Raw genomic sequence first — 22057 nt, 5'->3', positions numbered from 1 at the left:
TGTGATCTGTGAATCCTGCCGCAGCGGGAGGTGCTGCTGGGGTGGGCAGGGGGCAGCGGGGCCTTGGGGCTCCTGCGGTATGGGCAGTGCCACCCCGCTGCCTCCCTGCGGTTCTGGGGGCCGAGCCCACCCGTTGGGGAGGCAGGAGGGGAGGCAGAGTTTTGCTCTGAGGCTTTCGGGGGTCTGTGACTGCCAAGAGCTGAGGCTTGGAGCACACCGGTAGCAAAGGGTGGCTCCTCTGCAGACACGGTGCAGGGCTTTGGTTTGAATCGTGTTCAAAAGTGCCCGTGTTTGGCTTGGAACCTGTTTCTTTTCATCATTTAAGTGTGGGCTGCTGTGGGAAGGGCCTTCAGCACAGCGATGTAGTGCTTGCATTTAGGGCCGGAGCAGGACACCGCAATAAAACCCTCATTTGGAGTTTCTGTGATTTTTTGCTGCCCCAGATCAAAAACTGGAAGCTCAAAGCCGGAGGAGGGTGGAAGGCGTGAGGACTGCTTGGTCCCTTTCACAGAGACCTGGAAGTGACACACTCTTTTAGCAAAGCTTGGAGAGAAAAGATGTGGGATTTATGCTGAGAGATCCCCGCTGCTCTCCCTGCTCAGAAATTCCCTTTCAACACAGCCGAGAGCCCAGCTGAGGCTCCAAGGGGGCAGCGCCTGTTGGGGTATGATTTCTGCACAGCTCTCTGACAAACTCTGATGGACTAAGAGGCACGGGGCTTGGGGTGTGAACAATATGGGTAAAGCATCACTTGGTAAGTGGCCCACTGTCAGCACTGCTCTGCAGAAAGCCGTGCAGAGAAGGTAAGTGAAAATCTCGGGGGGTGGAGACTCTGAGGGGCAACCCCACGGGAGAGGGGCCGGGTGGTGGCAGGAGGGACCAAGCCAAAAAGGAACTGGGAAACGGGCACGGGGCACATCCAAACAAAGGCACAGATGGAGAAGGCAGCAACCATGGCGCTAAGAGAGTGTGATAAAGCAGGCAGGATAAAGTCAATAATATGAATAGAACAAACGATTAAGAAGAGAAAGTGTTTACCCAAGAGGTGTGAATGCACGAAGCTGCCAAAGAGCTGCCTGGGTGCTGTCCCCCACCCCTGGGCACCAGCAGGCCGGGAGGAAGGCAGCGTGATGGTTTGCTAGAGGACCCTGTGGGCGCTCTTAGAAACGTGATCACTGCAGGGGGAAGGTTTCCACAATGTGGGTTTAACCTCCGGCTGAGGGACCCCCCTGCCGGGGAGGTGTCGCCCCAAACGCCCTGAGCAGCCTCCGCTGCAGCTGCCTGGGCCTGGAGCCGTGCCTGGCCCACACCTCGCCCCGTGCCCTGCTCCTGCGACACCCTGCGCTGCCGGGAAGCACCACTTGGCTGGGAAATACCACTTAACGGCAAAGGAGGCTCCTGCAGGGCGTTTTTTTTTTTTTTTTTTTTTTTTTCCCTCCTGTCGCTGTTGGGGCTTTGTGTTTGGCAACACAGTTGTCATGTAGCAAAGAGCAAAGAGACCTATTGGAAGCATGGCAAAGCCCCTGTACTAGCAGCGCGGTTTTACAAGGCTGGGTGATAATCCTGCAGCCCAAAGCTGTTTCACTGGGAATTCCTGCACATGCGGCTCCATGGGCTGCCACGAGGCTTTGCGGGTCAGCTTCATACCCGTAGCAGCCTGCAGCCTCCTTCATGTCAGAGTGAAGTCGCATCACTGGCTGTAACGTAAAGTGCAAAGGAAAATCCCTCCCTCCCCGATCCCGGGATTACCAAGGCCGGGCTGTTTTGGCTCTCCACAGCACGAGGACCGCTTGCTGTGTTTGTGCTCCCTTCTGGCCAGGGCACGCAGGCTGCAGGGATGGGGCTGGGGGGACCCGAGGGTGCGGAGGTGGGATGCGGGAGAGCTGCCAGGAGCGTGGCTTCTCCTTTAGCTCCGGAGGAGAGCGCAACCTGCTGCCACCTGCCAGAGACCCCTGCTGTTTGCACTGCAGCACGCTGCCAGCAAAGCCGCTGGGTCATACCCCAGTTAGTGCCGGCCTCGCCACGTTACGGCTTTATCAGATGGCGAGCACGAGCCCACTGCGTGGGGCTGCGGCGGGGAGTGGGGCTGCTGGGGCTTATCACCCCTGTGATCATGGGCAGGACAGAGCCAGGGAAACCCTGACCATGGCCAAACCCTGCATGCCAGAGGGTCAGGGTGCCCCGGTGCTGAATCCCCACGTGTGTGACCGCTGGCCCTGAGTGGGTGGTTTGCTAGGGAAAGCCCCGGCATCCCTGCAGAGGAGCCACCGAACTGCTGGCCACGGAGCCCACAGCATCTGGACAGACACCGAAATACAGAGAAGCTATTTCAGCAACGCCAGAAATGCTGCTTGGCGCACATGTGGAAGTAATGCCTAGTTGCACAAGAGCGCCTGGCTCAAAATGTGCGGTCTTTCCAGACTTGCTCTGCCAGTCCAGCCAGACGGCCGCATCCGCTGGAAACCTGGGCAGGAAAACCAGGGCTGTGCACCCCGCAGCCCGGGCACTGCCACCCTGCATGACGCTCGGAAAGGAGCCACCACCCTTTGAAGTCCCTGCACGGACTTGGTTGGGTGGCAGCAGAGTTTGCCGAGCACGCCAGGAGGAAGGTGGGGATTGCCACGCTGCGAGGACAGGCTGTCTGCGTGTGGTGCTGGACCCCTGCTGCGGGCGCAGGTATGTAGGGCTCGAGGGCTTTTTGTGGCAGGCAGCTGGGAGCTCTGGCAGCATGCATTGATCCCATGTCCCGCCAACATGGAGTTTCTGCAGTGGGTTTGCAGGAGGTCTTCAAAGCCTGTGAAAATGTGCAAGGGTTTGATGGGGAAGGACAGGTCACGAAGCTCTCTGTCAGCAGCCAGAGAAAACATCAACCCCTGCTGCTCCAGCCTGTCCCCCGTTGTTCATTTTACCTGAGGACCTGCAAATCTGGGGGCTCCTTGGTCTGTAGACACCTTGGAAGCGTTGAAATGCCAGCAGGCCCAGCACAGGGCCAAGGAGAGGTCTGCTCTGCCACTAAGGGCTCAGCAGAGCGAGGAAGGGGAGCGCTGCAGCTTCAGGGGAGAGCTCTGACACTCGCCTTTATTTCTTCAACCCAGGGATCAAACTTACAAGTCAAAAACCTCAACGTGCACCACAGAGCTGCCCCGGCCCAATATTGGTGTTAATACAGAACCACGCAAAATGTCAACCTCAGAATTTTTATCTTCTCCTTAAAGGAACTTCGGTTTTTACTTGCATATCCTACAAAATTAATTCTCCTTTCTGTAATTGATATAATGCTCAAATGGATTCTTAATTACATATAAATCACAAATCTACACACTCAACTGTTATACTTTTCAAGTAATAAAAGAGATCATTTGTCTTCCTCAGATGAACAGAGACCAGCTAGCACACCATTTCCCTTTTTATGAAGAATTCATTTGCTTCAGAAAGAAAGTCCTTAAAAAAAAAAAAAAACAAAAAAAAAACATTGCAAGGATTTCTTGAATAGGGGATCAAAGCTCCCACACTGCTGGAAACCATTTTTGCTAAATAAGATGTGGGTAAAGGGGGAAAAAAAAAGTAAAAGTTTTTTGGTAGTGACTGGGATTACAGCACCCTTGGGAGGGACAAGGATGTGGGGTCAAGAAGTTGTGACCAGGTTAGCAACACAGGGAACAGAAGGAGGAGACAAAAGAACAGAAAGTGGAAATGGACAGATGAATGAGGGAGCATGTTTCTTTGCCGAAAGAGAATAGATGCGACATCAATTCATACTGGGAGCTAAAGGACAAGGGCCTGTTAATGGATTGGGGGACACAGCAGGGATCAGAGGTCACGAGTGCGCTCAGCCAGGCTAATTGACTGTTATGTGCATATTAGTGATGATAATTTAGTAGGATAGTGGGACGTGGGGAGCAGATATGCAGAAGTGCCACTGACAAATGCTGTCCTGTCTTACACCAGCTAAAAAAAGCATATAAAAAAGAGATACTGGCCTCAGTGGGCTTTCCTCTGGAGGGGATGCCACAGCTACAGATGACCATTCTTGATTGTGCATGCAGTGCACTAAATCTGCTCACCAGACTTGCTTTGCTATCATGTAGTTTTTTACTTCAGTCCTACCTGTGGGGCATGGCGCCATGCCCTGACTGACATCGAAGAGAGACGTCTGATCTTTTGGGGACCCAGCCCAGCACCCTGCCAGCAGCTTCGGCTGCCCATCCTCCTATCCTGCAGTAGCTTTACAAGAGACAGATATGGGATCAGTTTTGGGGGTCAGGAGGGGTTTTCAACGGAATTATGTGGAGCCAAGACCCAGTCCAGCAAGCTCGGATGATAAGACAGGACTGCCCTGGTAGAAGAGGCTGCTGAAGGGTTGAAACCCTGCAATCGCAGTGGGGTGAGTACACCGTGCACGCCACCCACACATCCCGCAAAACCCTTGCTGGTCATCTGCTGTCAGCGCTGACTTGGCAATTAGTGCCGAGTAATTGATAGAGCAGCACCAGGGAACCAAAGCTAAACCCGATGCTGTGACAAGAGCGGTTTTGCTTTGCGTTCATTCAGATTGCTCTGACTTTGTATTTTGCCAACTTCTCCCTTTCGCCCTCATGCACGATGTGGCCCCTCGCAGCCCCAGTCCTGGCACTGGCCTCGCCGTCAGGGCAGATCGACCTCATTGAGAGGCGGCTTGGTGCCAGGAGGTGGGAACTTGCTGCCAGTGCTGCTCCTGCCGGAGGGTCCCTGTCCCACCTCGGTGCAGAGCTCCTTCGCCCAGCCACAAAGGCACTTCCCAGTCGATTGATGAAGAGAGCATTTCCCGTTTCCTCACTCTTGAATCTGCTGACAGCATCTCTTGGGGAGTGATGGATACTGGAGGTGACTTATAGTTCTTTGTTACACAAATTCCTCCACATTCTTCCCCATCCTCGCACAGCAACCATCAGCCGCTGCTCCCATCAGAAAAGCAAGAGCCTCAGCCCAGGATCGGCCCTGAAGGATGTGGCTTCGTCTCTCTTCTGTGCTGGCTTTACTCAACATGCGTACACAGGTGGCAGCGGGTGGGCACGGACACCAATGAGGGACGCAGCAGTGGTGGTGCGCTACACCCTCCCGCAGTTTCTGTGCGGCTGCTTCCACCCCCTCTGCTAGGAAGTCAGAAGTTTGGCAAAGGAAAAGTGCTATAAATCAGGCAGATACGGACTGCGGGGAGGATCTCATTTATGCAATTTTTCATCTCAAAGCTCATAATTAAAGTAGTGAATGTTACAGAAAGAACAACCATTGCCTGTATGTCTTGGGTTTCTCAGACTTCGGTAATGCAGATGTTTGGCCCTTGAGAATTTTATTACATGAAATAGTTTTTGTAATGTTGATGTTATGTTGCTTAATTGGATTTGTTTGTTCTGCCTCAAGAACACCAGGCACGATATCAGTAGTTTGATCTGATACAGAGTACAAGGAGACTTACCTTTACTACTCTGCCTCTCAGTTTATCATAATGAATAAATAGATTAATTAAATGAGTTCTGATCTTTCTCTGATTGTCCTGAACAGCTGAGCCAGTTGCTCTGTTGCTCCTTTCTTTGCCTCTAAAATTATTTCTTTAAGCACAGTTGCATGTGTGTGACGCTGTATTGCCTCAGTGTACATCAAGGATTAAACAAATAAACGGCATGTGCCTGACTTTAGTTTAGATGTCACTGGAAGTTCTTCATGTCAAATGCACACAGAAATCTTTGTCAGCGTGGGTCTTAAAATCAAGAGGATGGTGAGGGCTTGAGCTCCCTGTATTTTTGACTGCAATGGATTTAAATCAGACCAATAGAAAGCATTCTTAAACTTTCACAGAGCAAGGCAGAGCCACTTGTGGCAGATCACAAAGGGAATTCCCAGTCAACTGACGAAGAGAATGTAAAACCAGGAATGATCCTGACAATGAAAAGATCAGAACGTGTTAATAAACCACCAGTTTTCTTCCTCAGAAATATCTAGGGCCCAAGTTTACACCCCTGAGAGGCAGCGTGTTTGTGCCCAGCGGAGCTGATAATCTGTGCTTGCTGGCACTGTGATTGATAGAAGAGCGATTCCCCCATCAGCCCTTTGAGACCAGCTAATGATACTGTAAATCACGAAAGCGCAGACATGCACGAACAAAAACTTCTTACAAAAGCTTTTGTCCTTTCATTTAAATGAGCTGTGCCTTTAAAATAGGTGAAGCAGTCAGTGTAATTAACTTGCCATCAGGAATACACAAAAGGACAAAATGCCGCGATGAGCCTATAAAGATGTAGAACAGTTTTACAGCTCATATACCAGATTTGGTATTTCTGATTCGTTTACATCTCACGCAGGTGACTGAAGCCTTGAGCGATGCTTAGAATTGCTCCAGGAAGTAAATATATTGGTTTCGCACAGTTTTCCTTATCCCCCTCCCACCCTAAGCTGTGTTATGGTTGCAAATACAGAGGGAAAGCGTACATGTGGTTGGATCACACTTCGAACTATGGAGGGAAAAAAAGGAAAAAAAAAAAAAAAAACAACACAAAAAAACGGGCGGGGCCTGGCGCGGCCTGGCCGGGCCTGGGGCCTGGCACCGCCCCGCGGGCCCGTTGCTATGGGCCCGTTGCTATGGGCCCGTTGCTATGGGCCCCGCGCCCCCGGAAGTGCCTTCTGCTTCCGGGTGGGCGGCAGCATGGAGGCGCAGGAGCTGTTCCGCCGCCTGGGCGCCGGGGCCCGTTTCGACGTGCGGCGCTTCGGGCGCGACGCGCGGCGCTTCGGGGTGCGGGCTCGGCGGGGGAGCCCCGGGGGAGCCCCGGGGGGTTGGGGCCGGGCCCTGGGACCGCTCCCGTCCCGTCCCGTCCCGTCCTGTCGCCGCGGCAGGGCCCGGTTCCGCCGCGGCCTGGCGGCGCTGGGCGCCCTCACAGCGTTTTCCCCGCTCCTGCCCTCAGGTGATAAAGGGGAGCGGCGGCGGCGGCGGCTCGCCGGGGGGCCTTGACTTCTTCGGGAGCAAGGAGGGAGTCCCTCTGGGGTCTGCGACGGGTGCTGGAGCGGCGGAGCGAGGAGGCTTGCAGGAGGAGGATGGAGCCGGGAAAAAAGGCGTGGAGGTGACGGGGAAGAGGAAAAGAACGGCAGAAAATGGAAAAGGGAAGAGAAAAAGGAAAAAGATGCGAGGTATTTATGTACACGTACGCGCGGTGGAGCGCCTTGGCAGAGCTCGTGCTTCTTGTTTGAGTTTACTTTAAATCTGCACTGTGTAGGAGCTGATGAAACAATTGGGCTATGTTACAGTATTAAGTTGCAGGGACGTGATTACTGTTTTTTTCTCAGGGAATGAGACAAAAGGTTAATTTTAAAGGCGGTAATGAGACAAAAATGGTTTCGAGTTGTCCTTTTTTACCACATAATTTTTTGACTAGATTTTGCTAATGGAAACTTTATCTCTCCAAACCTCTAGAAGCAGCGTCAATGCCAGAGCTGTCAGAAAATAATGGAATAATGTGGATGTCCTCTCTGGAAGCAAAAATCAAAGATACGAAAGACAAAAAACCTACCGCGGAAAAGCTTGAGCGCTTGAGAAGAGAAAAGGTAGGACCACAGCATTCTAACGTAGCCACTGATTACTTGCTTTCTGCGGGTGTTTTATCTGAAGTTGGCGCTCGCTTACGGCAGTTCCTCTTGGGAAGAGGGTGACTGAGTATGGGAAAATAATCGGAAGATGAATCCATATGTATTTAGTTTTATGCTGTCAAAAGAAAGAGTTTGTCTCTTGCCTTTCAGATAAACCGCTTCAGAAATCAACACAGGATCAATGTTCAAGGAACGGATCTTCCTGACCCAATTGCCACCTTTGAACAACTCCAAAAGGAATACAAAATCCACCCCAAAATCATGGAGAACGTCCGAGCTGCTGGCTTCCAGGTCCCAACGCCAATCCAGATGCAGGCCATTCCCGTCATGCTTCACGTAAGTCTCCTGGTATCACATAGCGTTACAGAAATACCCAGTGCACCACGGTTCAGAATGTCGTTGTTACAAGATTTCTTTTATCTATGCTTTTACGAATGTATTTGGGGTTAGTTTGTAGCATTAATCTTTACATGCATGCGATTCATTTTTTTGGTTTTGCATTTGTTTTTCTTCCAGTAAAATAATGCCCTTTTCTTTTGTAGGGGCGGGAACTTCTAGCTTCTGCTCCTACCGGGTCTGGAAAAACACTGGCATTTTGTATTCCTCTCTTAACACACCTGAAACAACCTATGAACAAAGGATTCAGAGCTCTGATCATAGCGCCTACCCGAGAGCTTGCTAGCCAGGTGTGTGCTGTGGGGAGAGGGGTTGTCATATTTATGTATTTGTACGTTTATTATGCTGAGAAGACTGGACAGCTTTCTCTAACACTGAAATCTGGGTGATGTTTGAAACTGTTCCTTCAGGAATGCCCGTTTTTTTCTGGTTTCAAACAAAGCTGATCAGCTTCTGTAAATTTAATCTGTGTTGCTGTCTTTTCAGACACATCGGGAGCTGGTGAAATTGGCTGAGGGGACAGGCTTCAGGATACACATGATCCACAAGGCAGTTGAAGCAGCGAAGAAGTTTGGGCCCAAGTCATCGAAGAAATTTGGTAATTGTTTTCCCTACTGAAGTGCGTTCTGAAAATTTTAAAAACATCACTGACTCTTCTCTTCTGGTTTGTGTGGTTTTAAGGAAATCGGTTAATACCACTCAAATCGTGTAATTTATTGCTCAGCGCTAAAAAAAAGAAAAAAACTTTTGTGGAAGAAATAGAAAGTAAACCTGACAGTAGAACTTTGTTAAGTTGTAGGCTTAATAAAAGGTGAAAGTCGCAGAAGATACGGCTCTGAAGAAGAGCACGGTAGAATGATTTCTGCATCTAAACTCTTCCTGATGGATTTTAAGAACCATTTACATGAAGTCTTGTGGTAATAAAGAGATCCACGACTTTTTTGCATTATCTTCTGCTGCTTAAATACTCTCCCAAAGGAATTGTGACAATGAAGTGCCTTGTCCTAACCCCAAACCAACAAACCTCGGTCAGATTGGGTTGGAAAACATGTGTCTTAACGTTCTGTTTAAAGTCTGTGTCTCGTCTAACGTTTTGGTTGTGTTTTTATTTATTTTTTGCCTATAGATATACTAGTTACTACTCCAAACAGACTCATTTATTTGTTGAAACAGGATCCTCCAGCAATAGACCTGACCAGGTACTGAGAATCTTTATCGTATCCGGCTTTGCTGCTGGCTTTGCCACTGAAAAGCGTATGTGTGCGTAATTGTTGCGTCTGTGATGACGGGTTAGAACTTCTGCCTTCTCTGCAAGCGGCTCTTACTGAGAAGAAACCCTCTTTGTTCCTAGTGTGGAGTGGCTGGTGGTGGATGAGTCCGACAAACTGTTTGAAGATGGAAAGACGGGATTCCGAGAGCAGCTGGCCTCTGTCTTCCTGGCGTGCACGTCCCACGTGGTGAGGAGGGCCTTGTTCAGTGCAACCTTTGCACGCGATGTGGAGGAGTGGTGTAAACTCAACCTCGACAGTGTTGTTCTGGTGTCTGTTGGAGCAAGGTAGGTGTGCAGTTGTGCTCCGGCTCTCTCATGCTTTTCTCCTTTCTTGGGTGACTTATTTCCTTTCTTTGCCTCGCCAGCCTGCTTGGTGTATGTCTGTTGTTAATCCTAGTACTACAGGCTCTTTGGCTCAAGATTTGTGTAGGCATAGAGATCTTTCTCGCACACTAGGGAAAATGTTGTTTGCCCATTATTTCATCATCAAATAAACTTCGGGAGTGTGTTCTGGTGAAATAAGTCATGCGGTGTTTCTCGCCCACCAGGTAAAATATATGACTTTATTTTCTGCTTTCAGAAACTCTGCAGCGGAGACGGTAGAACAAGAGCTGTTGTTTGTTGGATCTGAGACAGGAAAACTAACGGCAATGCGAGAGCTTGTTAAAAAGGTATTTTGGAGTGATCGAGCACGTCTTGCGTACTTCTGAACTGAGCCACGTTTCTGTCAGGGACATGTAATTCCCTAGGTCAAAGGCTTCTGTGTGGTACGTGCTAAAGAGAGTACAAATCTGTACAAGAGGAAGAGGAGTTACTCTCCCTGTGAAAACTGAGAGGGTACCCTATTGCTGATATGTTTGAGTCTTGGGAGCATTTTGTATTAATGGTCTGTGTAATTTTAGTTGGCAGTGCGAGTAGGATCGCTTACGTTGCGAGGGGAACAAAAAAAGTTAGTTTCTGCGGATTAAAATGCAGCCTGATGATTAAGTGAAGAATGATTCTATCAGAGGTAGTGGAGTTGAACTTGCTTACATCTGACTCCCAAAGAGTTTTGCTAGTTCAAAAGAAAAAAATAGTTGTCCTTCAAGATGTAAAATACCGGGGCTAACTAGCTCTGTAGCTGCACAGTCTGCAACTAAGAAGAGTAGAAGATGGACTTGAACCTTAGACGAGATTATTCTTTTGCAGGGTTTTGCTCCTCCAGTCCTCGTTTTTGTGCAGTCTATTGAGAGGGCTAAAGAGCTTTTCCATGAACTGATTTATGAAGGCATCAACGTGGATGTCATCCATGCAGACAAAACTCAGCAACAGGTAGGAGGATGTAATTTCTTTTCTTTTAAATTTTTTTATAATACTTGACAACACTTTTTTTTTTTTTTAACCTTTCTTTGTAATGTTGTTGGAGGTAAGTTTGACAGTAACTTACTGCAGGTTTTGGTTGAGAGGTTTAGTTTTGCTTGTTAACACGACACCTTTCAGGAAATAAGTCCATCTCTTCTCAGACTGCTAATCAGACCGTTTCCAAGTACTTTTCTTTTTCTTTTCTTTTCTTAGAGAGATAATGTAGTACACAGTTTCAGAGCTGGGAAGATCTGGGTGCTCATCTGCACAGCCTTACTAGCTCGAGGGATTGACTTCAAAGGAGTAAATATGGTCATTAATTACGATTTGCCAACGAGTGCCGTGGAGTACATCCATCGGATAGGTGAGTGCTTGTTCACAAAGTGTGTCCTTTTTCTTAGTTCTTAGACCTTTAATGGAGATTCTCCTGTGCATAAGTGAAAATCCTGAAACCGAGACTCCTCTGTTGCTACAGCACCAGCTCACTTGAGCTAGTTTATACCTGGCCTCAGCTTTCAGTAAAACTGAGTTACTTTTTTGTCAAGCTTTTATGAACCTTGAACACTTGATTCTTTCAGACGTGTGCTTTTGTGCAATAGAAACAATCTTTGGGGATCAGCTGCTTCACAGTATGTTTGCTATATTAACGTATGCTGGGAGGCTGGGGCTGTGAAGAGGAATAGAATAAAGAAAGGTATTTGAAGTAAAATCTCTTTTACTCTGTTAAATTTGCGTTTGACAGGTCGTACTGGAAGAGCAGGGCACACAGGAAAAGCAGTCACTTTCTTTACAGAAGATGATAAACCTTTATTACGAAGGTAAATCGAAAATGATACAGCAAAAATCCGCTTTATGTTTCGTATAATGTATTATTGAACCGTATGGTTCTGTCTGGTCCATGGGACCTTCTTATCTCTTCTCCAAGCGCTTACTGCCAGAGTTAATCTCTTCCCTCCTCTCCTTCCCAGTATAGCTAATGTTATCCAGCGAGCTGGCTGTCCTGTGCCCGGCTACATAAAACATTTTCCCAAACTTCAGAGGTACGTTCATTTGAGTAGTTTACTGTTTGTCTTCCATTTCAAAAGCTTGCATGAGGGCTGCTTGGAATAAAAGGGTTACAAAAGGTACAGTTGCAGTTCACCTGCAAAAGGAATTTTAGACGGGGATGGTGGTGTGTTTTTTCACCCAGACAAAAATGGAAACTTTTCTTTAATTATAGAAAAGCGGTTAACTCCGGGAAAAACATGAGTTCCCTGAAATATGCCCTAGATTGCCTAGGCTCACAGTCGTGATTCAGGCTTCTGACACGTGGAAAAAGTTACCTTAAAATGGTGTAGGGTTGTATGCATATAGATGGGTTTGTAATTAGTGCTTTGTAATGCTTCTTTTGTGCAGAACTGATTAACTTGTAATAGTTTTCAAAATTAGAAATCTGTGTGTATATAAACATATAAACCTTATGTATTAAAATAAAATTTGTTTGAATGTCATGGAGATAAAGTCATGGATCGATAAAGACATGGTAAATGTCATGGATAAGTAGCTGAACTGATCTTGGAATAAACACTGAAAATACATTCAGACCTCTAAATCGCTAACAACCAGTACAGGTTTTCATTGTCTATTTTGTTTACTTTGAATATTAACATTTGTCCGTTAAAGACACTTAATCCTGCTTCACTAAATGTCGTTCTCAGCAAGCAAAAGAAGAAATTCATTAAGAAACCGCTAACGAGAGAAGCAATTTGTACCACCCCTCAGTGCTTCTTAAAAAAGAAGAAAAGTAAAAAGTAAGTAGTTTTTTTTTTTTCCTCCTCTCAAGATCGCTTTTATACAGGAAAGGCCAGCAAGCTTCCTCCACAGTAACCAATGCCTTGTTTGAACTCACCGTTGAGTCACAATGCTTGTAGCGATGGTGAAGGTTTAGTGTCGGTATCTGCTTACTGGAAATTGGATAAATGCCATCAGTTCACCTTAGGTGGTGCCACATGAGATGGCGGCGATTCAGGCAGCTCTGTAACGAGCTGGGTTTCAACCACCGGCTGTAAAGCCAGACTTCAGACTAGCATTCCCAGCAGAATGCTAGAACTTACCTGCTCCTCTTCTGGCAAAGGGCTGGGGCCGGCTTTGTTTTTAATGCATGAAATGTTAATACAAAAAGTAGATCTTAAATTGTAATGACTAGAGCTCCCAGAATAAGGCTGTCTGGTGCGCAGCAGTTCAGTGTGGTAGACAGTGGTCATGAAGAGCACCATTACGCATGCTTCAGACTGTTGCTACTGAAGGATTTATGTTCAGTTGCAGTAAAACGTAAAAAGACTGTCTGGGACATTGCTATGTTATTTTTTTTTCCCGTATGCAATGTTCAGCTGTCTTGGTCTCCAATGTGTTTCTCGTAGGAGAACTGCAAAGGAGAACATAAAGGAAAAAAAGAAAGCTAATGAAGTTACAGACGCTGGTAACTTAAAGACTTCTTCAAAAAGCTGAGCAGTGACTGCTCTTGAGCTGGGACTGATGCCCCAGTCCATGCTGAAGAACAGAAGAACGAAGGTGATGGCCAAGGGGAAGGGAAATGTTTACGTGCAAGGAAGTATCTACTGAAATGCCTGTGGAGGATTCCTGAATGCTTCTTATAGAAGCTGAAGAATGTGGTCTTGACATAAATACCTTATGTTTCTGAATGATAGTTCAACAATGACATCTGTGTTACTGTCCCGTAGTTTTGCATTGCTAGCTGGAAATACTGTCAGTTCTGTGTTCAGGTGATCCCTAATAAATTTGCAGAAGACACAGTGAACGTTTTTTTTTATAAAACAGACAAAAAAACCCAACCACCACCATGTATATAGGTGGAAGTAAAGTCTCATTCATACTACTTTTGAAATATCTAATAAGCAAAAAATGGTTTTGTTTTTTACGTGCCTGTAACTCCAAGTAACTTTGTGTTATTTCATATTTAAGCCTTAGAACAGAGTAAATAAGGTCATTGAATACTTTAATACAGAGACTTGTTTATATAACCTTGATGGGACAAGTCTGCATACATTACTCCTCATTCTGCTTTGTAAAAAGGTCAGGCTCCACCTACCTCGTCTGCGTTCTTAGTCCACCCTTGTGTCAGAAGTCCAGTAATGCAGGAATGGCTTCTCCTTTGCAACTATAATTCTTTAAGCAAACATTCCTGTTACAGTATTGTCTTGTTTTCTCATACATAATCCATTTTGGAAAGGGATCCCAGCTCTGTTTAATCACTTACAGCAGCATACTCTTAATTGTTTGTTCAGACAAAGTTTGCTGAAATACATTACAGTAAAGTTTTATGAGAAAAGCTAAATTGGTTTCACTGTCTGCAGGATTGGACCTTATATTTGGGTTATACAGGAAATACCTTCATTTTGACATCTATGAATGAATTTGCCTGTATATCTTACTAAAACTTCAGTCATATGTTCTCATAAGTACCAAGTCATTTGCTGCAAGGTAATGATGATAGATGGGTTGTGGAATATGTATAACAATTTGGGTAAGAAATTGCTTTAAAAGGTACTGCTAATATATATAATACGTGTGCCTATTCCAGTAGTGGTGTGAAGAGGGAAAACAGCTTTTGATCATGAGCATCTTTCTCTTGCCCAGCTGGGTGTAATTCTAATTCTGTAGAAAGATGATGACGCGTTTCTCTTTGGGGGGATTTGGTTATGAAATGAAAGCTTCAGCTTTCACCTAGCTGTTTTTCTCAGACTGGGTTTGATTTTAATATGGTTTCTGACCCCAACCAGTAGCTTATTGAAGTTTAAGCACTGAGCTTCTTAGAATTTACTCCTCTGTGAAGTACTGAAAAGCTGTTGTGCTGAATAGCTTCTTTGCCTGAGGATAAAGAACAACTCCTGGACTTCCCTGCTTTGTAATGTATTTTAGCGAGCTTTGGCTGAACTTATTAAGGGAGATGAGCTGCTTCTGCCCGACTGTGTGACTGGCTAGTAAATCATGCTGCACCCCAGCAAGCGGGCTTTTATTTTCCAGTGCTTCTGAGGATTTTGGCTAGCACAGTTACAAGGTAATCAAGTAACTTTTCCAATGACCTCCACAGGGCCGGTTGGCACAGGCCTGCTTTTGACCATATTAAACAGAACAATTGGTACTTGTAGGGGAACATCGGGATGGCAACCGGGGAAGCCCGCTGGAGCTGGATGCCAGCGGCGGCCCTGTGTCCTGTTGGGGTGTGAGGGGAAGGGTGGCACTGCTTCGTTTTCATGGAAGCATTAGTGCTGCCTTCGCCCCTTTCTTCTGGCAGCAGCGTTTCGCTGGTGCTGCTGCCGCTCCTGCCAGCAGCACAGATGGCAGGCGAGGAGCTGGGCTGCTCTTGCCGCTGCTTCCGATTGTGAAAACACCTCGGGCGGCGGAGCGAGGGCTTCTGCTTTCTGTGCCACGACGTGCAGCGGTGGGAAAGCTCCTGAGCGGAAGGCAAGGCCAGGCGGGCTTCAGCTGCGAGGCCCGGCTACACGGGGGGCCGCCCGGGGCCCGGCTCCTCGGCACCGCCGCGGCCCGAACCGGCGTCCCCGGCTCCTCCTCCTCCTCCTCCTCCGCCCCGCTGCGGGGCTCCGCCGGGCCGGGGGCGGGCCGAGGCTGGGGCCCGGCCCCGGAAGCCGCCGCCGCCGCGGCCCAGCTGGGAGCGGGGCCGGAGCGGGAAGATGGCGCTGCGGGCCGGGCCCGGAGCGGGGGGCGGCGGCGGGGCGCCGGGGGGCGGCGGGGCGCCGGGAGGCGCGGGGGGAGCCAGGTCGGTGGTCGGCGGGGCCGGGGCCGGGGCCGGGGCCGGGAGGGGAGCGGGGCTGCGGGGAGGGGGGCGAGGAGGGTGAGGATGAGGATGAAGGTGAGGATGAGGATGAGGAGGGCGGCCCCGGGCAGGGTGGGCGGTGAGGGGGGCCCGGGGCCGGTGTGCTGGGAGTGGGGGGCTGCGGGGGGCCCCCTCACGGCCCCGGGAGCCCCCTCAGCGACCCGCGGCTGCAGTCTCAGATGTCTGGGCTGGAGGGGATTTGTTCCTGCGTGGCTCGTCGGAGGCCGGGGGGCTCGGCGGGCGATGGGGAAGGGCCCTCCAGCGAGGTGGGGGTCTGGGGAATGGTGTCAGGAGGAAGGAACAGCAGCGAGTGAGAGGTTTTATTGTGTCGTTGTGGGTTTTGGAAGGAGAGGGAGCCTTGCATTTTGCTGTCTTTGAAGACTTGGTGATATACGTGTATATTTAACATAGGCTCTTGCGTGCTATTTATCCGTCGTCCTACTTCTAGGGCAGTCGGGTGAATTCGTCTTTTGACAAAGGCAATTTGAACGGGTTGAGTCACCCTGGCTACCTGAAGCCTGCGGCTCTGTCGGTGTCAGCATGCGGGGGCTTCTCGGGGGGCTGCCCTGCTCCCCCCGGGGGCTCTGGGACCGCCGCTCCCAAAGCACCTGGAGGAGAGGAGCCGCAGTGGGTGTTTATTTATGTGCCTGCGTGTTTTGGAAGGGGCAGGTGGCTATCTTGGTATTTCCCCATACCTGTAACTCTGAAAGGGTTCGTGTGAGGGGCTGCACAAACCCTGTAACCTCTTAGAGCAACACTGTCTGTTTAGCATGTAAGAAAGAAAGTAGCAAAAACGTTGTCAACCAACTGCAGGCGTAGAAGAATAAAAGCAACCTAGAGTCATTGTTTCCCATTGTTAGTGTTCTGGTTTCTTGGAGGAAGAAGTCTGGAGGCAGAGATTCGTTTTGTGTGTTGGGGTTTCTTTGCTTGTTTCACTTTCATTCCTGTGGGTTTCTGGGTGGAAATACAGTGAAAAATACGCTTAGTCTGCAGTGTGTTGGTAGACTGAGGCTTTACTCATTGGGAGCGAGAGGGTTTGAAAATCCACTTGTAGATAGAGAAATATTACATGTAGTTCGGAGCTTTTTAAGTAAAGTACGAATACAGAAAGGGAGTCGCTTCTCCCTGAGCTCCTGTGTTTTGGCTGAACCTGATTTTTGGTTTTGATATTTAAGACACCTGATAAGATTTTACAGATTTATATTACTGCTTTAAGAGTTCTGTCCTAGTGTGATTGCTTCACTTTCCTTATGCTTATTCTGTTTTGTGCAGAGTATATGACGTGTATTACATTTCATACTGCGTTACCTAAAGTATTGCATCTAGTTGCATCAACCTAGCTGGTGGAGAGCTTCCACTTCTGAGAACAACAGAGAAGCCTGCAGCTGCAATTAAATCCCCTTTGGAAATAACAAGGAATAAGAACTCCTATTAAAAAGCACACTTGATAGTAGTGAACTGGTCTGTTTTAAACAACTGCGGTCATGAAGGTTTCCATCGGTCTAGAAAGTGCATTTGGTAATTCTGGAGCGTGCTGGCAACTAGCTGCGAGTGCTTTTTTAGGCCTTAAGTGGTGTACTGGTCCTTACAGACTTATTTCAGCATGCCCTCCCCCCTCCTTTTTTTTAAAGACTGCTCTGTTGTCGTGTCATCTGCTTATTCTTCGTTCTTGTCAGTGTTGTAATTTTGAGATACCTGCAATTAAAATGCCTTCTTTAGAAGAAAGCTGCTGCTGCTGCTGTTACTTTTATCAATATAGTTTATCAAGTTCTGCGGCTTTCTGCAGTGCTTCAGTTTTATCTAAGAAATGGCTGAGAGTTAGCTTTCTTTTTCAGTGATGCTAATCAGCTGTTTTAACTAGATGTGTGGATATACCTTTTCGTTTGCGTCCCCCAAAATCAGTTTAGAAATAAAGCTCCTGTTTTTTGTGTTTAAAAACTTGGTAGGGATTATGTACATTTGCATGTGGATGATCTCTAGGCAATTGCACAGCTAAATCGCGGGGCAAGGTCTGAGATGAATCCTGGCTGCACATGGGGAGAACTGTGCTAAAGGAGCTTGCTTTGCCACTTTTGTTAACTACCTCTTCTTCCAGTGCACTGTAATTAGCTGCAGGGTTTTTTGTTTGTTTTTTTTTGTCGTTGTTTTTTTTTTTTTTTTTAACTGAGACTTATAAATAAATCAGGAGCTCAGTGGAAAGGGATAAATATTTAATACTCTGTACCTTATTTGCTCCCAACAAGCAGGGGTATCTTGCCATGCTTGTTCAGTTTGTATTATGTTTGTTAATTTGGAAGAACTCTGCTTTGATCGGGCTCCTCAACAAGAAGGGGCAACAAAAAGCAAAGAACATTTTTTGATACTTGTGAGCTTTTCAGAATTAAGTATTTTATAATTCAGAAGAGACAAAGAAAGGTATTTTTTAAAGAAGCTTAAAATTGCTGTACTAGTAGATCTGGCGTATGACAGGAGCTTTACACGTCTGACATTACCTGCATTTTAAGAGGCTCTATGTTCGAGATGGCCCTCTGTACTGACAGCCTCACAGGCAAAACTATTTCCATGGGTGAAACCCAGTGCAGGCAAAATCCAGTTCATTCACTGGGCTTCAGCCCTTCAGTGGAGAAAGCAGTTTCCCTGAGCAATATAGGAGTTCAGTCATGGATCCCCCTGTGAGTTTTAGTAAGCTGTTTGTCTTCATAATGCTAGTGTTTGTACTCCGAGGAGTGGATCAAAACGAGCGACCTGAACACCGGTGAATTGAGTCGCAGTTTAAAGTGAATTGAATCCAATCCTGATAATCCCAGCGCTCGCTTGGAGAGGAGGCAGTGTATGTCTGCCCAGCGTTTCAAACAGAAGAACCTAAAATTGTTGTGATTAAGGGTGATAAAGTCCTAGACCTGCTCGAAGACATAAGCGTATGTTAGCTGTGGAAGGAGAAATTAAAACGTAGCATGGTGATTAGGGTAAAAGAAAAGCCAAAGTATGGCGAAGGTTCCGAGTTAGAGGATGAAATGAGGAGTAATAAGGGTTGTCGTGGTGACCACGTACCCCGCTGTCTGTGCAGCGAGTAGCTGCGATTAAATTATGCATTTAACCACGAGCTAAATTCCTTATTTTGTCTTTGTATTTATATTGCACAGCTCTTTTATAAATATAAATCAGACTGGCTTTCTGATTTCCTGCAGGTTTTGCAAAACTGCCTGCAGTCAATTATGGTGGCTTTTCTTCCTTTGCTCTTCGGCAGTTTCTTTTAAATCCACCGTCGTGCTGAGGGATATCGAATATCTATAAATGTGTTTGTCTCTGCGTGGTGTTTTGATGTAATAGCTGGCTGGGACACTGGATGAAGTTCCTGTTTGGTAAATTACTGCTGACGTACGCTTCTGAGTCGCTTGCAAGGGAGCCTTTGAAACCAGGTCCCTCCTTTTCCAGTCTGGCAGCACAGCACGTGCTTCCATGCGAAAGCGAGGACTAGTGTTTTCCATTATAATTTTGGTTGAATTTTCAACAGTTCTTCCTGAAGGTGTGCTTGGAGCTTGATACTGGAATGAATATTCTTTCCCATATCACTGTTTTACTTGTAATTAGAGAAAACAGGAGCTACGTTACATTGTGCTGCTCCTATTTCGGAGGCAGGAATGTGGTAGGGTCTCACGGGCAGTTTATTTCTCTGCAGAAAATTGTTACCGAGGAGCTGAGGACTGTTTTCTGGTGCAGTTAATGGTCTTGCTGAATCAGATGCTTCCAACAGGAGATGCTTATTCATTCTGCAGTGCTCAAAGGCCTAGCCCAAATTAACAAACTGACCTCTTCCCAACCTGCGTAGGTGCTGAAAGCTCTCCTGTGGGTGATGTGGATGAGTCAAAGCCATCTTAGTGCTGTTACGGAGGATAAAATCTTATCCTCCATCGCTCTGCAGCCTGGGTTGTTTCGGGGGATCTCTGGCAGGGGTGCTTTTGTGTAATTTAGCAGGCGTCTCATCTGTGAGACCAGCAGCAGCAGATGGATGTGCTGACCAGACTGGGGGAGACTTAGAGTGGTGGTGTTGACGCGCAGGTCAAGGTAGCTTTTTCGTTCGTTTCTGTTTGCGCTCAAATCACAGACTTTCATGTACCGTTTTCTTCCTCCTCTTCTAGCTTCATGTTTCCTGTTGCTGGTGGTTTGGGCCCCCCTCAAGGTATGTGTGAACTTAAGATTTTGAGCACTGAATTCATTACTTTGTTTAGATACATTAACCAACTTCAAAGAACTTCTACTTAGTGCTGTTGCTCAGAAGTGTGATTGTTAAGTGAACTCCTTAGCTGTTTTTTCCCTTTCAGTTCAATACTGGTAAGCTGAATCTTGCAACTCTATTTATAAAACTTTCTGTGCAACGTCAAAGTAGTAGTGTTACCAGAGTGCAAGGTTAAAGATCCAGAAAAACTACATCTCTGGTTTGTTTGAACCCAAATTGGCCTTTAAGATTTTTTTTAATATTATTTCGAGTGTGGTATTTAAGCTCTTTATGCTTCACCCACCAGCTGTGTATACCCATACTGTGTGGGTGTTGCAAGACCTGGTAAATATTTACAAAGCTCAGCAAGACCCCGGGACAAGAGTCACAACCTGTGTGGAAGTATTAATACAATAGGAGAGCCACAACCTTGAATTGCCTTTGTTCTCGTTCACGTTGCAGAGCTGTTTGTTTAATTAATGGAAAATACAGGGGGAACTTGCAGGGGAAGTGACCATTGTCTTATTAAAAGGGTCAGGAACTGATTTATGAGTTACTTCTGAGTTTGTTGTGTCCCTCCTGGAGTGCTTTTGCATGGGATGCTCAGTTATGCTCAGTTATAATCGTCTCATGGGGTGCTGGTAGCAAGTGTGTGCTTCTTCTTAGTGTAGGACTCCCAAGATAGCAAAATGAGAAACATAATCCATTTGTCTTTGTTCAGTGAATTAATAAATTCCATCTTGATTTGTCCAATTTTGTTTAAATTTGTCTTTCACTGACATTTTAGCCATTCTAATGTATGTAGTGGGCTAATTAACCTGGGGACAAGTTGTCCAGCCAGCTCCGAATGCGAAGTTGCACTGTGAAAATGATGACTTTATTTCTCAAGGTTTATCTGCAAAAGCTACCAGTTTGTAAGTTTTCCTTTTCAAGAGAAATGGGCATTTAATTATCAGCACAAGTAAACGTGGTTAATTAAATCCCATTAATTGGAAACGATCCTTTCAAAATCGTACGGAAGGAAACCCACGGAGAATCCTTAGGATGGTGGAAGGATTCATCAGCTCAGTTGTGGGGAAACCCTGTGACATTTCTTCCCTTAGACTGACCAGTATCTAGCTTAAGGAAATCCTGTGGCTGCCTGCAGTCTAGCCTGTTTTTTACGTCTGAAACAGTCCAGCAAGACTGAGATTTTTTTTTTCATTTGCTTCACTGTGGTGGTTTAGTTTATACACTAAAAATACAGAGCTGTAACACTAACTAGGTGCTCGCTTTGTATAATGTTTTATTGCAGGGATGATTCCTATGCAACAGCAAGGATTTCCGATGGTTCCTGTCATGCAGTCCAACATGCCAGGCATGATGGGAATGAATTACGGGTCCCAGATGCCTCCCGGACCTATGGCCATGCAGGTGCGTGGCAGTGAAACACGACTGAGATGAGGTGCTTTGCACGACTGAAAGGTGACAGCTGACGCTGTCTCCCTCTCACAACTGCGGTGAGATGAGAGGGGAGAACTTGGCTGGAAGCTGGAGCGTGGGTGTTAGTTCGTAGTGGGACGTCATATTTCAAATTATTCTCTTTGAAGATATTTCTGATATTTAATGAATTCTCCAGGTTTCATTGGGATCTGGGTAGGGAGAGTGGGGGAGTTTGGCAAACCTTACTCGCTGTTGTAGAGTGGAGAGAAACGCAAGGATGGTATCAGTTAAACTTACCTTGAATGTTGTAGTCCACTCAAAGGTGTCAGAATCTGAACTTTCATTTCATTATGTGTGTTATGACATCAAAGTGTGGTAAGAGAAGCATGGTTTCTGAACAGGAAAGGGAAAAAAATCAGCAAGATCTTGAAAAGCTATCAGATGCCACCTACTCCAAAGTGTGGTTAGCAATACTATTGAGTTGTTAAATAACTATAATTCAAAACTCCCACAGTGCGTCCCTTCTGTCTTTTTAATTTTACTTTGTGCTTTCTCTTTTGCTTTGGTTTCATGTACTTACTGCTAAGGTGACATTTGTGCAGTATTTTAACTGAGACCCTTGAAAACTGTTATGAAGTGACTGTGTGTGCAGTCCAGTCATGACCAACTCAATGATTTTTTAAATCCTTTTGTAATTCAAATGCTGTAGTTAATAGAAGTATATATGTTTAAGTGTAAGTGGCAATTCATAAAATTTCTTTTAAAATACCTTGTTATAGGGAACAAAGAATCTCATAAATGGGCTGTATTTTCTCACACCAGTTTTCCCATTTTTCTAGTTCCCATGTTACTTTGTTTTTTTCTTGCTTAAAGCAACATTTTCTTTATTGTTACTAATTGAGGAATAAGAACAAAACATGAGTAGCTAGTACTGTATTTTCTATTTTTTAATAATTTGTTTTCT

At 46.6% G+C, this 22057-nt stretch overlaps 2 protein-coding genes across 3 annotated transcripts in view; both read left to right on the top strand.

Annotated features, from left to right (window-relative positions):
• Window positions 1-6618: 6618 nt before the first annotated feature.
• Window positions 6619-13411, top strand: DDX52 (DExD-box helicase 52). The gene is made up of 15 exons (XM_035560926.2): window positions 6619-6766; window positions 6936-7158; window positions 7442-7572; window positions 7765-7950; window positions 8157-8300; window positions 8497-8608; window positions 9137-9209; window positions 9362-9565; window positions 9861-9951; window positions 10469-10591; window positions 10835-10985; window positions 11364-11439; window positions 11590-11661; window positions 12319-12411; window positions 13021-13411. The coding sequence occupies exons 1-15, from the start codon at window positions 6680-6682 to the stop codon at window positions 13106-13108; spliced, it is 1854 nt and encodes a 617-aa protein (XP_035416819.1). The 5' UTR covers window positions 6619-6679; the 3' UTR covers window positions 13109-13411.
• Window positions 13412-15312: 1901 nt separating this feature from the next.
• Window positions 15313-22057, top strand: part of SYNRG (synergin gamma) — a 43274-nt gene continuing 36529 nt past the window's right edge. For both annotated transcript variants that reach the window (XM_050714762.1, XM_035561189.2), the window contains exons 1-3: window positions 15313-15398; window positions 19595-19635; window positions 20966-21084. In XM_050714762.1, the coding sequence (XP_050570719.1) occupies window positions 15313-15398; window positions 19595-19635; window positions 20966-21084 (246 nt within the window). The remainder of the gene's footprint in view (window positions 15399-19594; window positions 19636-20965; window positions 21085-22057) is intronic.

Source organism: Cygnus atratus, chromosome 20, assembly GCF_013377495.2.
Source record: "Cygnus atratus isolate AKBS03 ecotype Queensland, Australia chromosome 20, CAtr_DNAZoo_HiC_assembly, whole genome shotgun sequence".
Taxonomy (NCBI): Eukaryota; Metazoa; Chordata; class Aves; order Anseriformes; family Anatidae; genus Cygnus; species Cygnus atratus.
This window is presented reverse-complemented; position numbering and strand designations above follow the sequence as displayed.